Genomic DNA, 16284 nt, shown 5'->3' on the forward strand with positions numbered 1-16284 from the left:
CCCCCCCCAAAAAAAAAAAAAAAAAAGAAACCAGTTCAGATTTTTGTGCTTTTTCTTCTGTAAAACTGCATGTTTCGATTGATTTGCTTTTTAGAAGCCATGAAAGCTACGGCTTGAAGCTTTTATCCAACTTTTGTGGGTTTTTTTTTTTTTTTGCTCTGTTTTGGTCTCTGTTTTTTCTTACAACTAAAAACCCTTTTTGTCTTAGAAATCTCGAAACCCTTTTTTCTGTTCATCATCTTAGATCAACGAGGCTTCTTATTGGAAATCGTATCTGATTTTCTCAGAAGAATTTTCTCGGAAGAATTTTCTCGGGAAAGTTTTGAGTTTCTGCTCTGTTTTTCTTCTCTGGATATTCGAACAATGCAAGACCTGTCAATGTTTCAGTCGATTAAACCCCAATTTCCCGAACAAGAGCAGGTTAAATGCCCTCGTTGTGATTCTACCAACACCAAATTTTGTTATTATAATAACTACAATCTTTCTCAGCCTCGTCACTTCTGTAAGAATTGCCGTCGGTACTGGACTAAAGGCGGCGCTCTTCGGAACATCCCTGTCGGCGGCGGAACCCGGAAGAACTCCAAGCGTGCGGCGGTGGCTACTGTTAAACGGCCGCCGTCTTCCTCACCTTCGTCTTCTTCGACCTTGACGAATTCGAACCCGATCCGGGGTTACGGCGGCGGGTTTGATATTCCGGGGAGCTTCAGTTCATTACTGGTGTCGAATGGGCAATTTGGGAATCTTTTGGAGGGTGTCGATCCAAATCAATCGGAGATGAAAGTGGTGGAATCGGGTGAATTTTCAGAGAATTTGGATTCTGGGGGCGGCCGGAAATCTGCGGCAGAGGAACAGAACACCGCCATGCCGGGAAATTATTTGGGTGTTCTGCAGAACAGCGATTCTAGTTGTTGGACCGGCGGCGGGAGTAATGGGTGGCCTGATCTTGCCATTTTCACACCAGGGTCGAGTTATGAGTAAACAGAGAAGAAAAATCCACCATTGTTGATGTAATTAAGCTTCTGTCTGGTGCTGATTATGGAAAATTAGAATCATGTGCTTAGATGAAGAAGAAGGTGTTCTTGTCCTTTTTTTAATTTTGTTACATTTTCTTATTTTTGAATTTTGCCATATCTAACCTTTAAAAATATTAATAATATTAAATGTTTGTAACTAATTGCAGATAATCTTGTAAATTGTAGAGTAGATAAATATAATTTTTTAAATAATTAAAAAAATAAATTGATAATATAATAATTTAGCTGGATAAAAATCTCTGGGTCTCCAATTTCGAAATTTCAGATTGGTCAAAAATATTTTTATAATTTAAACCCGTTTACACTTCTAATACTTATTTAATTTTTAAATGTTTGGATTATTACTTATTAGGATGAATTAGATTATGAGTTTTGAATTGTGAAAATGTTGTTAATGGTCCCAAAAAATAATGTTTTTTAATGAGAAGTTGGGATAAATTGTTGTACCAAATGAGGTGGCAATGGGTGACCAATCAGAGTGGGACAGATAAGGTTGTGTGATTTTCTTTTTGCTTACATTATCCATTTTGTCTTTACCATCTCGTTGCATTTAATTTCAATTTTCATTATTTTGCTAAATTTTCAAATTTGTTAAAATAGGTTTTCGAATTCTTAATTTTTTGTTTAATAAATTATTTTTTATATTTTTTTAAATACCTATATATTTTTAAACTTCAAAATTTATTAGAATAAAATTAAAAGTTTAGAAACTTACGGATTAACGAAAAGTAAAAAACGCTCTTAAATGTTTCTAATCCAACAATTATACAATTAAATTAAATGTTTTAAAATTATATGAAGGTAAATTTTTCGATCGTTCATAAACGTTCTTAAATGTTTCTAATCGGTTTGGAATTCAATCAAATTGTTTAGAACTTTGACGTGATATTCTTGAGCCACAAGAGTTGAATCACAACCTTGTTCATAATTCCCATCTTCGTGATGTGCTTCCTCTCTGTTTCGTGGTCCATAAGAACACCATTTTCAAAATTTTGAATTCTTTTTTAATTTTCATTCAAAATATCTCGTATTGTCACACAAGTCTTAGTTTTAATATATGGAAGAATCTCTTACGTATTTTTTTATAACCTAATTAGAATTTCAATTCTAATTTAAGTTCGTTATTTACTTTTTTTTAATATACGCATGTTTAAAGATTATGATTCGTTGCACATGTTTGCAATTTTTTTTTTTTTTAAGAAATTAATTTTTATAAATATTGGAAATATTTCTCCTTATACGTATAATTTTGACCCAGATTTGTTTTGAGATCACTCAGCTATATCAAATTCTCTTAACGCTCGCGTTGAAATTTTTTCCCTACCTGTATTAAATAAAACACGTTGAGCCAACTCTTTTTCATGTAAAAACATACTTTATTTAGTTTGGAAAAATCATACGAAAATACGAGTTATTTAAATAACGTTTTAAAATGATTTTTTGTTTTAACCTATATTAATATAATTAAGTACACTAGGTTGAAGTTTGACTTTGGGTTTAGAATTTCAACCTTTGTCCCAAATTTGGCTTACAAGTTGATCAAGTTTGAGCTAGAAAGCTACTATTTGTAGGCGTAGACTTTTGTTTTGTGGTGTTTGTGCCTCGTTGACTTTGAATTTTTGGCCCCCAATTAATGTCATTCTTGACTATTGGATTAGTAGGAATACTATTAATTTTAATTATTTGAATTAAATTTCACGTTTAAAACATAACTCTCTTGTATCCTAAATTTATTAATAGTAAAATCATGTGATGAATTGAATACCAAATTTAATTTTTGTAACATAGTTGTTAAAGTATGGAATAATTAATTATTAAAAATATAATTTATGTTGTTGACCGACCATAGCAATGTTCATATAACTATATACCACATAATAATAAAGATTAATTTTTTTATATCTTGGGAGTGTCGAGATTAACTTGCGCAAAGTTTAACTATTTGCACTAGACAACCGTTTAATTCATCAAATCGCTTGACAATGAACTAATAAATTACTTGCTTGGTGATAGTCGAGAAATACACTATGATCTCGAAATATATATTTTGCCTACCCTCAGAATCAATAAGGAATAAGTATTTCGAATCTAGCTAGATCGAATCCTTTCCTCGAAGTTGGATCGAAATAATTTAAATTTGAAAAAATATATTTTTAATATATTTTATTTAAATCATATTTAAATATTCTAAATTATCAAACTAATTTAAACATTTAAATTTTACATATTTTATTATATAATAAAAAAAAAATCTTTTATGTACTTAGTATAATAAATATTAATTTCTAAATCTTTAAATTAAATATATTTTTTCTTTTTATATTTAATTTATAATATATATCAAATTTGAATTTGATTTACTTATGTACTTTCTATAAATTTAGTATATATCAAATATTAAATTCATGAAAAAAAAGACAATATATAAATTTATTTCCAAAATTTATAGAGAAATGCCAATAATTTTTTTTTTTTTTTGGAAAAATCAATCATAAATTAAAAAATAAAACTAAAATTTAATTTTTTTTTAAAATACATGAACTAAAATTCAACATTTAAAAATACAAAAACTAATGAATTAAAATGTTACTTTAAATAATTTTGAGGGATTTTAAAAATGTAATTGAAGTTAAATTACAAGATTAACCTTTTTTTAACAAATTGTCTAATAGGTATTTAAAATTTTAAAAAATATTTCATAAATTTCGAAGTTTTTAATCAAAGTATAATAAATATCTAAAAAAAAAAAAACTAAAATATAAAAAGATATGCAAGTAGTATTAATAAATACAATAAAGGTTGTTCTCTTCCTTTCAAATTTGAAATTACATTATGACCCTCAATTTTCAACATCATGAATGCCTAAATATAGACTATTACTAGCTTTATTTTATAGTTTTTAATGAAAGGAATGTGACATTTTTATAAATAAAACTAAAAAAAAAATAAAGATTTAACAAAATAAATATTGCATAACTCGAGCAACCTTGTACACAAGCTCATATTTTTAGGGAACGATTCATGCCACATATATACTCGGATAATCTTGCACTCTGACACATATCGTTAGGGCACGACCTTAGTAGAATCAGATACATACAAGGAGTGATCCCATATGTATGCACACATCATGTAGGATATGATCTTTGTAGAATCTCATCATATACATGCAATGAGTGATCTTACAATTATTAGGACACAATTCTATTATAATTATATCTTATATATACAATGAACGACTGAACAGTCGTTATCACGTCATATACATATAAGGAGTCACCTTGCAACTATTAGGGCACGACCCTAACCATAATACATCATATATCGTGTCTCCATGGGCCGTATTGGCTTCATAGACAGGCCCATGAATCCGAAATACGGGCTAAGAGCTACTGTAATTGCAGAAAAGACCCCAGAATTTGTTGAAATTAAAGAAAAGACCCCAGAATTCGTTGAAATTAAAAAGAAGACCAAAAAAAAGTACGCAAATGTGAGCCAAATTGGTCAACAGAGGCACTTGAAAGTGTTACTGCGTTGCTTCTGGGTCCCGGAAGCTGGTTCGACCATCTTCCGTCGTCTTCATCTCTCTTCCATTACAATGTATGGTGGCCCGTCAAAGCTCGGCCGAGCCGGCGCCGGCTCCGGCCGGGGAGCGGTCGGAAAGCGGCCACACTCCTCTTTTCCTCTGCCACCGTCTCACCGGCCCATCGGCCGTCTCTCTCTTGGCGGCAGTGGCGCCGGTTCTGTCACCAATTCTCGGAATCGAACCACCATCGCAACGAAATCGTTAGCGCCTCAGTCCGTCGAGGAGACTTTCAGTCTTGTTCCTGGAAACAACCCGTTGACTTTTTCCATGACAATTTGGTTGGCTCCGGACTTAATTGATGAGATCAAGCGGGTTGAGGCGCAAGGCGGGACTCCGAGGATTAAGTTTGATGCGAATGGCAAGAATTCTAGTGGTAATGTAAGTTTATTTTATTTTTATTTTTATAGTACTTGTTCTTTACTCTAGTCATCCACATCATCCGAAAATGAAGATTTTTATGCTGGAGTATGTTAATTTTGTAATTCTCGAGTGTGGTATTTTTTAGATTATCTGAACTTGTTTTGAGTACTTAAAACTACGCTGTCGGATATGCGCACAAGTAGAATACTGTAAGGTCTTGTTTGAGTAGCAACATGGATAATTGTGTAAATAAGTACTTGGTTGAAAAATATCAGTAGGAATACTTCCTCAGATTATATCATCTATGTTTCTCTGTGTTCTTGATGCATTTATAGTTTTTAGAAGGGCATACTGGCGTTCGTGTTCCACCTGACAATTGGAGCATGGCTATCAAAACTTTTCCAAGCTGATGATCTACACTTGATAATACTTGCTCCACTTGTAGTCTAAAATTTGAGCTTATTTTTCTCTCTCATTTTGGTAGACATGATAATTTAATGAATAAAGGAAGTGCTACCACCACTGATGAGGCCTTGGTTTTAGTCTTACAATTTGACAGCATTCTTATAAAGAAAATGCAATTTATGATGGATGTGGAGAAAATTTATATGAAGTAGAGTGAGAGAGACAAGTTGAAGGGGGTAACTCTAGTTCTCTGCCTGCTTATTTGGGAGCCTTATCTTCATAAAATTGCTATCTCAAGGAACTGTTGAAATTCCCTATCAACCAGAAGTTATTTATTTATTTTATTACTTTAGGCTGATAAATTCTTGGTATAGTTTGAAATGACTTCCAATAGGATGGCTAATAACCTTGATATATTTAAGCGTGATACCAATAGGAGGAAGAGTAAATGTCCTATTGTGATTCTAGTGGGAAAACATAGGGAGGGGTGGTCAGTGGTTCTTTTAATCCAGTACTCTAAAATTTGTGGCAACCTGAATACTAAATACGGTATGAACAAGTTAAAAGTAGTGGGGTTTAGGAAAAAGCTGTTCTCTTCTATATTCTTCCAAAATCTCTCTTTCTTAATTACTAAATACCAAGAAAGAGAGATGTTAATTTTTGCTGATGGTCTGGATGGGATAGCATAGAGAAGGAAAGGCCTTCTGACGAAGAGGAGGTTCTAAGGATTACAAAATGTCAGCGGAAGAAATAGTTGTTGGGTCCAATGGCTTTGACATTTGAATTCTTAAAAAGTTGTTGGAACACCGTCAGAAGTGAACTCATGGTAGCGTTCCAAGATTCTTGTCAGAATCAGGTGTCCATTTATGGTTTCAATTGAATTGCTTGTAGAATCCTGAACACTAGAGCTTTGAGTATTAAGAGAAAAACATCTTTCAAATCATTATGGAAATCTCATATTCCAATCCTTCCTAAATTTGAGAATATGAGGCTGCTTCATCACGATTTCATTTTGTCACTAGAACAGAATAGATGGGCGTAACCTATTAGGATGGCTAGGGCCTAGGCCAAGGGTTGAAAATGAAATAGAAAAGATGTAAGGCCTTGTTTGGATTGCGTATGCTTGTTTTTTGGTTATTTTATTAAACCCTCTATGATCTACCCCTTTTTCTTGAATATCCCGATTTTTCTTTTTCTTAGCAGATGTGGATATAGTTGGAGGTAGGTTTTGTTCCTATGTTTATGTGAAAATGGGAAGAAATAGATCATGCACCTTACTTGCGAAGTGCTGAGCTATTTTCACTTTGTCAATGAATCTGTACTGTACAAAAATATCTCTCTTTAGAGCACTTGCTAGGCTTCTCATTTTGCATTGCAGGAAAATGATTTTTTTTTTTTTTTTAATTCATTATTGGAAATAGTCTACATCTCTATAGGAAACTCTTCAAGGAGGAGGTCTGATCCCATTCAAAAAATGAGGAAATCATTTTAAGGCTCTCCAAGCCTTGTACAGTTAAAGAAAGGAATATATATAAAATTCCAAGTTTCTGTCGGTCGATTGCTACAATTATACATGCACCTTATGATCTAATTTCTACTTCTCTGTTTGAAGCTATTTTATGAGGTCTTTGGCAATTTAAGATTGTTGTTGAACTCAAACAACAGGTCATTGATGTTGGTGGGAAAGAGTTTAGGTTCACATGGTCACGTGAAGTTGGCGATCTGTGTGACATATATGAAGAACGTAAAAGTGGTGAAGATGGAAGTGGTTTGCTTATTGAATCAGGCAATGCTTGGAGAAAAGTAAATGTGCAGCGTATCTTGGACGAATCAACTACAAACCATGTTAAGAAGTTGTCTGAAGAAGCTGACCGTAAAGCTAAGGCTCGTAGGTATGCAATCCTGTATTGAGCGTGTTTATTGCTTCTCTAACTTTTGTTAATTAGCACATCTGACCTTACTGCATTCTGGCCTTTTCAATTTATAGATTACCTAAAAACTCCATGCATTTTTATAAAATTAAATGGGGTTAGTTTATGTGCTTACCTTCATTCTCACACACTTAATAGTTTTGGCACCATTACATGAACTATAATTTACGTCTGCAAAGAAAATCTCTAACATATATGCAATTACCTAGTAAGTTTATCACACTTGGGTTGCATATAATTAGATGAGTTAGGAGGTTCGTGGATGAGATTTTTCAGTGTATCTTGGGAGATACCAAACCTCTCAAAGAGCTTTTATTTATTTTGTCAATTTTGATACAAATCAAATTATGTTTTTCAACTTCTTATCAAATTGGTATCAATTTTAAAATTTACAAAAGGAATACAAGCTTCCAACCTTTTTGAGAGGCCTGGTTCTACCCAAATTCCCCCAAAGATTTCCTCCCCGAACTTCCTAATTCTCTCTATTAATACAATAGCTTAACTCTAAGAAATTACCATATATTTACAAACATGCCACTGCTAATAACATATCCTTATTAACATTCATAACAAAATGATTATTAGATTAATTTTGAAGTTATTTTTTATGATATTAGGTTTCATTGAGACTTCTTTTTTAGAATAAGAAACAAAATTTCAAGAAGGTAAAAGCCAAATAAAATTCAAAGAGTTTGAGAAAAGCTTGTCAATTAGCTATCATCATAGAATTAAGAATATTACAAAAAGACTAGAATGAAAGCCCAGTTTCCCTTCTTGGTTTGCAAGGTTTAAGGCCTAGAGCTGTCACTTTTTTTGTCTAATTAATATACCTTTTGTTTCTTATCAAAACAAAGAAAAAAAAAATGTTCAAGGTTGGGTGTGGAAAATATTTGCTTTTGGGAAGATACTTGGATGATCAGGATCCTCTGAAGCTTTGATTTCTTGATATTTTTGCTGTCTTGTGCAAAGAGTGCCTCAATCTCTGATTGTTGGGTTAATAGTAGTCAAGCTTGAGACTTGGGATCTAGAAGAGGTGTTTTTGATAGAGAGCTTCACAACTGGGTGCCCCTTGTAGAGAAGATCAGCTCATTTCATCTTGGGGAGGGAGTGGATCGAATTCTGTAGTCTATGGACGGTTTGAAGAGGTATTCTAGTAAGTTGGCTTTCTAAACCTCTCCGCAAAACCCACCAAGGATAACATTGGCCTAACTAGTATGATTTGGAAGCACAAATTCCTTGAGGAAGTCGAGATCTTCCAAGGTTTTTGGCCTTTAGGAGCCTTAACGTGGATGATAGACTTCAAAGGAAGTTCAGGAATCGGTCTCTTTCTCATTCAACTGCAGGCTTTTTTGATGGTGGGGAGGACTTTGAACACCTCTTCATCCATTGTAATTTTTCTTATAAATCATGGAGTTACTTGTTTGGCATTTTGTCATCTCTACTTTCTGCCTAGGAGGGTAGATGATAAGCTTATGGAAGCCCTAAATGCTTGAAATTTTATGGGAAAAGCCAAACTGTTGGGAGTTGTGCTTCTCGGTCTCGTTTGTGGTTACATTTGGATATCTTTTGCGATCTTGCCAAAAGATGGGTGTTGTGGTGGATATCTTTACATACAAAATTCTTTTGTATTACGGCCTCTTGATGATTATTAACGACTGGAAGTCTCTCTGTAGAGTTTGGTTGGGGTTCCCCCTGCCCACTGCCCTGAGGTTGTTCTTGTTCTTTTTTTTATATAAAATATATTCTCTCATTTCTTTTTTGTTTTTTTTAAAGGCCCACCCAAGAAGAGGCCACAAAGACCACAGAACCTCTGAACTTATCCCCACATGAACCTAATGCCTTCGAAAATCATTTTGTTTCTCTCCAAGAAAATCCTTCTGACTAGAAATGGAGTACTGCAAGATGTAATCCATTTGGTAGGTGTAGCTTCCTCTCTGTGTAACTTCGTTGGCGAACAACTTGAAGACCTTAAACTTTTTAGGGAGTCTAGACTTCCATTCTTTTCGCTCTAACTCTTGTGAAATGAAAGTCTTGGTAGCAGCTAGCAGGAAGAGAGAACTAACAGAGGAGGAACTGCAGGACTTGTTCTCAAAATTCTTTAAGGTTTTGAGAAGGTTTGCAGTCAAATGATGCCCACTTTCAATTTCTCTGTCCATAATTTAACTTCTGAACCAAATATCCCAACAAAGTGAACCTTCATTCTACACTAGGGATCTTTCCAAACATCTCGGGTCCGTGAAGTTACCTAAAGGTGATGTATTGCTTGAAAATAGGGACTAACTTTGCGATATGGCTCCAAAGATTTTTTTTTCCTGAGGAGTAGGGGCAAGAAGTTTTAGTGCATTATCTAAATAATACCTACCGTACTTACTAACAATGAAATTCTTCCAAAGGGAGTACAGTGCTCTAGAAATCTCCACTACATCCCACGAAAATCCCTGTTTTTCTGTTTTACATCTGCCATGTCAAGCCTCCTCCAACAAACAAAATAAAACCAATGGAGTAATTGGCACACGGAATCTGACATGAGTACGGACAATATAAATGAATTTATAATCATACACATGATTTTTTTTTTAAAAATTTTGTTCAGAATGGAACTGCTTCATGCTTTTGTTACTGATATAGCATAGTTACAGATGACTTTCATGCTATTTTTCTAAACTAAATTTGGACATGAAACTATAGCGTAATCTTTTGTTTGGCATACTGGAATGCTCTTGAATTAAAATTTTATTTGGGCTGTGGATGTTTCACCGTTCCTCTATGCCATGATTTAGTTATATTTGATAGTTTAATGATAATATTAGGATCAGCTTCTTTTATAATATTCGTCCTCCCACTCAAACAAAAATACAGAAAAAAAAAAAAAGTCTTTTGATGATTGAGATGTAGCACTGAAAGTTTGTGAAACCTTTAACTTTTGTGTAAACGACTTCTAAACTGTAGAGAGGTTCTGTTTGTTGTTATAGAGCTATCCGTGATGATGTTTAGTATTATCTTCAGCTCTTACACATTCATGCACGTATCTTGTGTTTCTGGTTGCAGATCTATTGTCTTAGAACCTGGGAATCCATCTATGAAGAATCAAATAAAGCAATTGGCTGCTGCCGAAGGTATGCATTTTTTGAAGATTTGTTTAGTGGGTAAATTCTATTATTTTATTCTTGACATGAACAGGAGGTTAATTCATTTTATACCTGGTGAAGTGGTCTTGTCAACCTGCCTTAATATTATTTATTTATTTATTTTGTTATCTGATTGAATTCTGCAAAAACTGAACCTTCTATGTTGAGGTCAAATCTCTACTAACACCTTGCTTGCTTGCAGCTAATCTATGGAGGCATTATAAGAATAAGAAAGAGCCTCCCTTTAAAAAGCAGAAAAATGAACAATCTCAAGGTGACTGTCTGTGTACACATTAAGTTTTTTCTTCATTTTCTTCTTGCTTGTCTAAATGCTTTATTCTTCCTCTTTTGACATAAGTTTTTTCTCCCTTTTCAAGCGCTTTCTTTCTCTTTGACATTTACCATGTCTCCTGATGGACATTAATGTCAATGAACCCTAGTAGTGCAGTACTAACGTAAGATGTCTTTGCAGTCGGGCCTACAAAATCTACATATAAACCTGGCATGTCATCGTTACCTGCTTCGAAGGATAGGCTATCACATTCACCTATTCCATCTCCGCCTGAGCAAACTGGTGCTCCAGTATCTCAATTTGGATCTGCAAGTACCACTAAGACTCGTATTATTGCAGAAGATATTAGACCTCACCTACCTACTAAGATTAATGCTGCTGCTGGCAGAGAGAAGGAAATCCCGACCAGAGCTGCAAAAAGAGTACATGAAACATCAGGACAGGAAGGGAATAGTGGAGTTAGACCAACAGACTTGCAAGGAATCTTGTATACTTTACTCTTGGAGAATCCCAAGGGGATGAGTTTGAAGGTACACAAAAATAAATAGGTGACTACCACAGGTAGGAACTTAGGATGTTATTTTTCATCTACCTTAATTGAAGTATTGATTCCTAATATGAAAATAATGTTGGAGGTTTCCTGTTCATGGTTTTGTTTGTTCCCTTAAACAAGTTTATCAGTTATATTCTAAACGTAAGGCTTTTACTGTTTTCTACTTCTCTCTCAATGGTACTTCTTGTCACCCTTCGTAGGCCTTGGAGAGAGCTGTTGGCGATAAAATCCCAAATGCTGTAAAAAAGATCGAGCCAATCATCAAAAGAGTAAGTGATGTAGATGTTAAATTAATAGAAATAATGCATAATCTACTAGATTAATGTTTATTCAGTTATTTCAATACATCTCTCAACAGTCCCGCATATGCTGTCTTGAATAGTACTTCAATTAAAAGGATTCAACAACTGAACTATCAATTTAAACGGGAAAAAAATGAATTAACCTTTTCCTTTTGAACTTATAATAGATTGACTGTGCTTCTGAAATCTTCCGATACTCTAGTAGTTGTTCTGAATTCTGATTTGTTCATACATACTGAAGCAATTTCTTATATTCTTGTTTAATCTTGACTGTTAGATTGCAACCTACGAAGCTCCGGGGAAATATTGTTTGAAATCAGGAGTTGAGTTGGAAGGCTCCAAAAGACTTTCATCCGAAGGTGAAAGGTACTTCAACATTTGAGGGTGATTTTATCTGGTTGACTTGAACAGTTATTTGCAAAATCTTATGTCGGGTTATTCGTTCTTGTTACCATTTTGCAAAATCTTATGTCGGGTCATCTTTTGAGAATATTACATTACATGTTGAATTCAAACCACAATTTTTAGAGGGAGTAGAAATGTTTCACGACAACCTCAAATGCCTCATTTTTTTAGAATATTACATGACATGCTGAATTCAAATTTATAACCTCTTAGAGGAAGTAGAAATGCCTCAACTATTTCATCATGATAGTTTAGTTTTATTTATTATCAATTAACTAAGCTCTATGAGGAAGAAAGCGTTAGCAAATTGTTAGGTAGAATGCTTCACTGCAAGGTTTTTTAATAATATTCAATGGTTAAGACATCCTTATCTCCTCTAAGAGATTGTAGGTTCAAATCTCTACGTGTTGGAATATTCTCTATACGAAAAAGAAAAGGAAAACAAAATAACTTCATGAAAAGAGTAATTACATTGGAGATTGGATAGCAGATCAAACCAAAAGAAAGCTCCACCCAGTAATTTACTAGCCAGTGTTTTTGATATACATGGATTGCTCGATGTTCATCTAGGAATCTAATTCGCGTCTTGTACTTTCACAGCTCTCCTTTGGTCAGCCATCATCAAACCCCTGTACACGAAAACCTCCATGATCAAATAACTGCTCCAGAACCGCAGTTAGGAGCAAGATGTGGCATTGAATTGGAGGAAAAGGTAGAAACCTCTCAAGCTAACAAAGTATCAAATTTCTTGGAGAAAAATGGCATCCAACATCATTCACCCCATGTTTTTGCTGAAAAAAAACTCCCTGAAAATAGTGAAGGTCAGGCAGCTAGTTCTTCTGACAATGAAAGTGACAGTGATTCTGAAAGTGATAGCAGTGATAGTGAAACTGATAGCGGGAATCATAGTAGGAGTAGAAGCCGAAGCCCCATGGGTAGTGTGAGTAGCAGTGATAGTGAAAGTGACGCACCTTCCAATAGCAAGGAAGGTTCTGATGAGGACGTGGATATCATGACCAGTGATGATGACAAAGAATCCAAGTATAAATTGCAAGCTTCCGTACAGGGTTTCTCTACATCTCCTGCTGCTTGGAAAAGTCCAGATGGTGGGGCTGTGCAGAATATGGATGATGAAAAGGAAAATGGACAAGAATCTGATGCAACAATTGACATTGAGAACGATTCTTCTGATGATGAGCCAGAAGCTAAAATTGATGATCGCAATTTACTTCCTATTGAAGGTGGAAGACCTGTGGAAGGGTCAAGATCCTTTTCACCATACACTGATGAATTCCAAGAGCGCCAAGATTTTATTGGGAGTTTGTTTGAGGATAGGGAAAATACTGTTCTGGACAGTGCCAGACATGAACAATGTGACAGCACAGATAGGATATCTAAAGGCAAGTTTAAAAGGAGTTCTGATTTGGAGTGCTTTAAAGGAAATTCTGATTTTAGGCCAAAAAAGGGAAACAAAGAAACATTTTCAGAAAAAAAAAGTTCAGATTTTTCACAAGCAGGTTGGAGGCCCCATGATCAAAATGGAGGGAGGGCTGTAGATACAGTAGTCAGACCTGATAAGCATGGTGATATTGGACGTGGCACTAAGCACACTGAAAGGGTTGGTCATGCTGATAAAAACTTTCATGTGTATAATGATACATTTTATGGAAATGCTGAACACGAAGGGACGAAGGAGAAAAAGAATTCTAGATCAGGTGGTCCAGGGGACAAACAGATGCAGCAACCCTTTGACTCCCATCACAGTAAACCTGGTGAAATAGTTGGAAAGTTAAAAGATGGCAAAATATTTTCAAGCTCACAGATGGGGTATCCACCAAGGGATAATAATAATAATAGAATTAGTGTAGACAGGTCCCCTGTTAATGGAAAAGGCCGAATTCTCCAAAGAGAGCTTTCAGACCTGGAGTTGGGTGAACTTCGTGAGCCCTTCTCCGAGGAAAAACCGGGTAAAAATAAATTCGAAAGAAGCAATTCGTTGAAACAGTTGGAGAATAAAGAAAACACTACAGATCTCTGGAGTTCAGATTTAAATAAAGAAAAATCTAAGTTGAAGGCTAGTTTAGAATATGGAAAGCAGTCCTCACCCCATGTAAGTACCAAGTTTCCCAGTAATCCGGAAGGCTCAAATAAACAGAAAAATTCAGAACATATAGTTGAAGACTCGAAGAGGCTTAACCACCGGTTTCTGCATTCTCATCCACAATATGATTCAAGGGTCGATCGTGTTGAAGTTGATAAGTCAGTTGACGCAAATGTAAAACCTAATCAAGGGATTGGTCCTGAAGGCTGTGGGGAAAGCAACAGAAAAACATCTGTTGGCATTTCCCTGCTGCATGATTTGAAAAGAGAACAGCTTCCCTCAAAAAAAGGAGGTAAAAGACTAGCACCTTATCCATTAGCTGAAGTTACCGATGAACTAAAGAACCCAGCATCATCTGAGCGTGAATATAGTGATCCGAAGAGGAGAGATTCTTCTTCAGACGAAAACAGTTGTTCATATTCCAAGTATGAAAAGGATGAGCCAGAGTTGAAGGGAGCCATCAAGGATTTCTCTCAGTAAGTTTCATCTATAACCCATTCATTTTCTTTTACTTCGCCATTAATGTTTGATAACTGATGAAAAAAATATACTTCTTATTAGGTACAAGGATTATGTACAGGAGTATCATGATAAATATGAATCATACCTATCCTTGAACAAAATCCTAGAAAGCTACAGGTAATACAACTTCTTTTCATTCATATCCGATTCTTATCCATTACTATACGTGTCGCAGTCTTCCTGCCTTAATGTAACAGCCCAATTCCACCACTAGCAGATATTGTCCTCTTTGAGATTTTTCTTTTGGGCTTCCCCTCAAGGTTTTTAAAACGTGTTTGCTAGGGAGAGGTTTCCACACCCTTATAAAAAATGCTTCGTTATCCTCCCCGACTGATGTGGGATCTCACACTTAATGTCCGGTTATTATGTTTAAAAAGTGTTCTGGTATGCTGTTACTGTAAATAAAAAATCATTAAGTTTTTAAACATCGGTGGACATGTAGGGCTGAGTTCTGCAAACTCGGAAAGGAGCTCGATTCTGCTAGGGGACAAGATTCGGAGAAATACTTTAACGTCTTAGGACAGCTGAAAGAAACCTATCGGCTGTGTTCAACGGTATGGCTGCCTATCCTAGTATCTTTTCTGTAAGTTTTTAACTTGATAGGATTAGAAGTTTTTCACGTTCACATATATACTTCTCCATCTTTGGGGCTTTGCAGCTTAATTCAACATTAGTAATTATTCTTGCACAAAATCTCAAGACTCACGTGGGTTGTACTTCATGTAGGCATGAATATTTTTGTTTGCCTTCATCTGAATGCACATCAATTTTTTTTTTCCTCGTTATTTATTTTCTTTCTTATATAATAAAGTTGACTCAAATTAAGAGGTAATTTGCAGAGGCACAAGAGGTTGAAAAAGATATTCATTGTTCTCCATGAAGAGCTGAAGGTGATTAACATCAACTTACTAATCCACATTACCATCTTACTTTTTGTAGTTCTAATTTTAATCTCTAGTTCGTTAGTTTCTTAATATGCACTATATTGTTGCAGCATCTGAAGGAAAGGCTTACAGATTTTGCACGAACTTACGCAAAAGATTAAGACTGGACATGCCTCTATTCGAGCAATCGAACGTCAACTCAGGGTACGTCATTAAATGGTCGAGTTGAACGCAAGAACTGTATCAATGAATCCTGTGTAAAAAATCAGTAAATTTGTTACTTGCTACCTACCTCCCCAACCCCAATATAGGAACATGTAAATTTTTTTGCTCTCTCCCGAAATGCATTTTATTTTGTTTAGCTAAGTAGAGAGGTTGGACTTTTGTTTTTAGTATAGCTTGGCCTCTTCCCTGTTAGTCTTGCGAGGCTTCTTTTGGGTTTGGATACAATGTATTTTATAGGTTGTACAAATTTTGAATGTGTAAAAGTGTTCCAATAGCTGTGAATATGCTCATGTTTGGGTTTGGATATAATGTTCTTGAACATTAGAGAGGATTATGGCTATAACTTAAACGAATTAAAAAAATTAATTACTAATTATTTTCAATTAAAGGAATGTAAATATTATGTAGACTTATTAAATTTAAACTAATACATTTATATTTTATAAATATCTTGACAATTTAATATTAACTTTTATTTTATTTTTCAATTCTCAATATTACTTTTAATTAATGTTTAATGTAAAAGTATTTATTTATTTTTATTTGAATTGACTAA

General features: G+C 34.7%; 2 protein-coding genes across 3 annotated transcripts; both read left to right on the forward strand.

The window, feature by feature from the left end:
- Positions 1–12: 12 nt before the first annotated feature.
- On the forward strand, positions 13–1120 carry LOC111480007 (dof zinc finger protein DOF1.7-like). Its single transcript, XM_023124956.1, has one exon. The coding sequence runs from the start codon at positions 364–366 to the stop codon at positions 976–978; it is 615 nt and encodes a 204-aa protein (XP_022980724.1). The 5' UTR covers positions 13–363; the 3' UTR covers positions 979–1120.
- A 3233-nt stretch (positions 1121–4353) lies between these two features.
- On the forward strand, positions 4354–16032 carry LOC111479868 (dentin sialophosphoprotein-like). Of its 2 annotated transcripts, none has more exons than XM_023124723.1 (12): positions 4354–4998; positions 7051–7277; positions 10365–10432; positions 10647–10718; positions 10917–11266; positions 11490–11558; positions 11869–11957; positions 12597–14573; positions 14659–14736; positions 15062–15173; positions 15459–15509; positions 15614–16032. In XM_023124723.1, exons 1-12 carry the CDS (start codon positions 4369–4371, stop codon positions 15662–15664), a joined length of 3774 nt encoding a protein of 1257 aa, XP_022980491.1. In that variant the 5' UTR covers positions 4354–4368; the 3' UTR covers positions 15665–16032. The 2 variants fall into 2 exon arrangements, with proteins under 2 accessions (XP_022980491.1, XP_022980492.1); XM_023124724.1 differs by having other exon boundaries at positions 4908–4993; positions 15614–16010.
- Positions 16033–16284: the final 252 nt, after the last annotated feature.

Source organism: Cucurbita maxima, unplaced genomic scaffold (assembly GCF_002738345.1).
Source record: "Cucurbita maxima cultivar Rimu unplaced genomic scaffold, Cmax_1.0 Cma_Scf00005, whole genome shotgun sequence".
Lineage (NCBI taxonomy): Eukaryota > Viridiplantae > Streptophyta > Magnoliopsida > Cucurbitales > Cucurbitaceae > Cucurbita > Cucurbita maxima.

Coding starts and splice junctions, on each gene's coding strand:
- LOC111480007 (XM_023124956.1), top strand. CDS start 364: ATGCAAGACCTGTCAATGTTTCAGTCGATTAAACCCCAATTTCCCGAA.
- LOC111479868 (XM_023124723.1), top strand. CDS start 4,369: ATGGGCCGTATTGGCTTCATAGACAGGCCCATGAATCCGAAATACGGG. Junction 10,719..10,916: donor GAAAAATGAACAATCTCAAG/GTGACTGTCTGT, acceptor ATGTCTTTGCAG/TCGGGCCTACAAAATCTACA. Junction 15,510..15,613: donor TTCTCCATGAAGAGCTGAAG/GTGATTAACATC, acceptor ATATTGTTGCAG/CATCTGAAGGAAAGGCTTAC.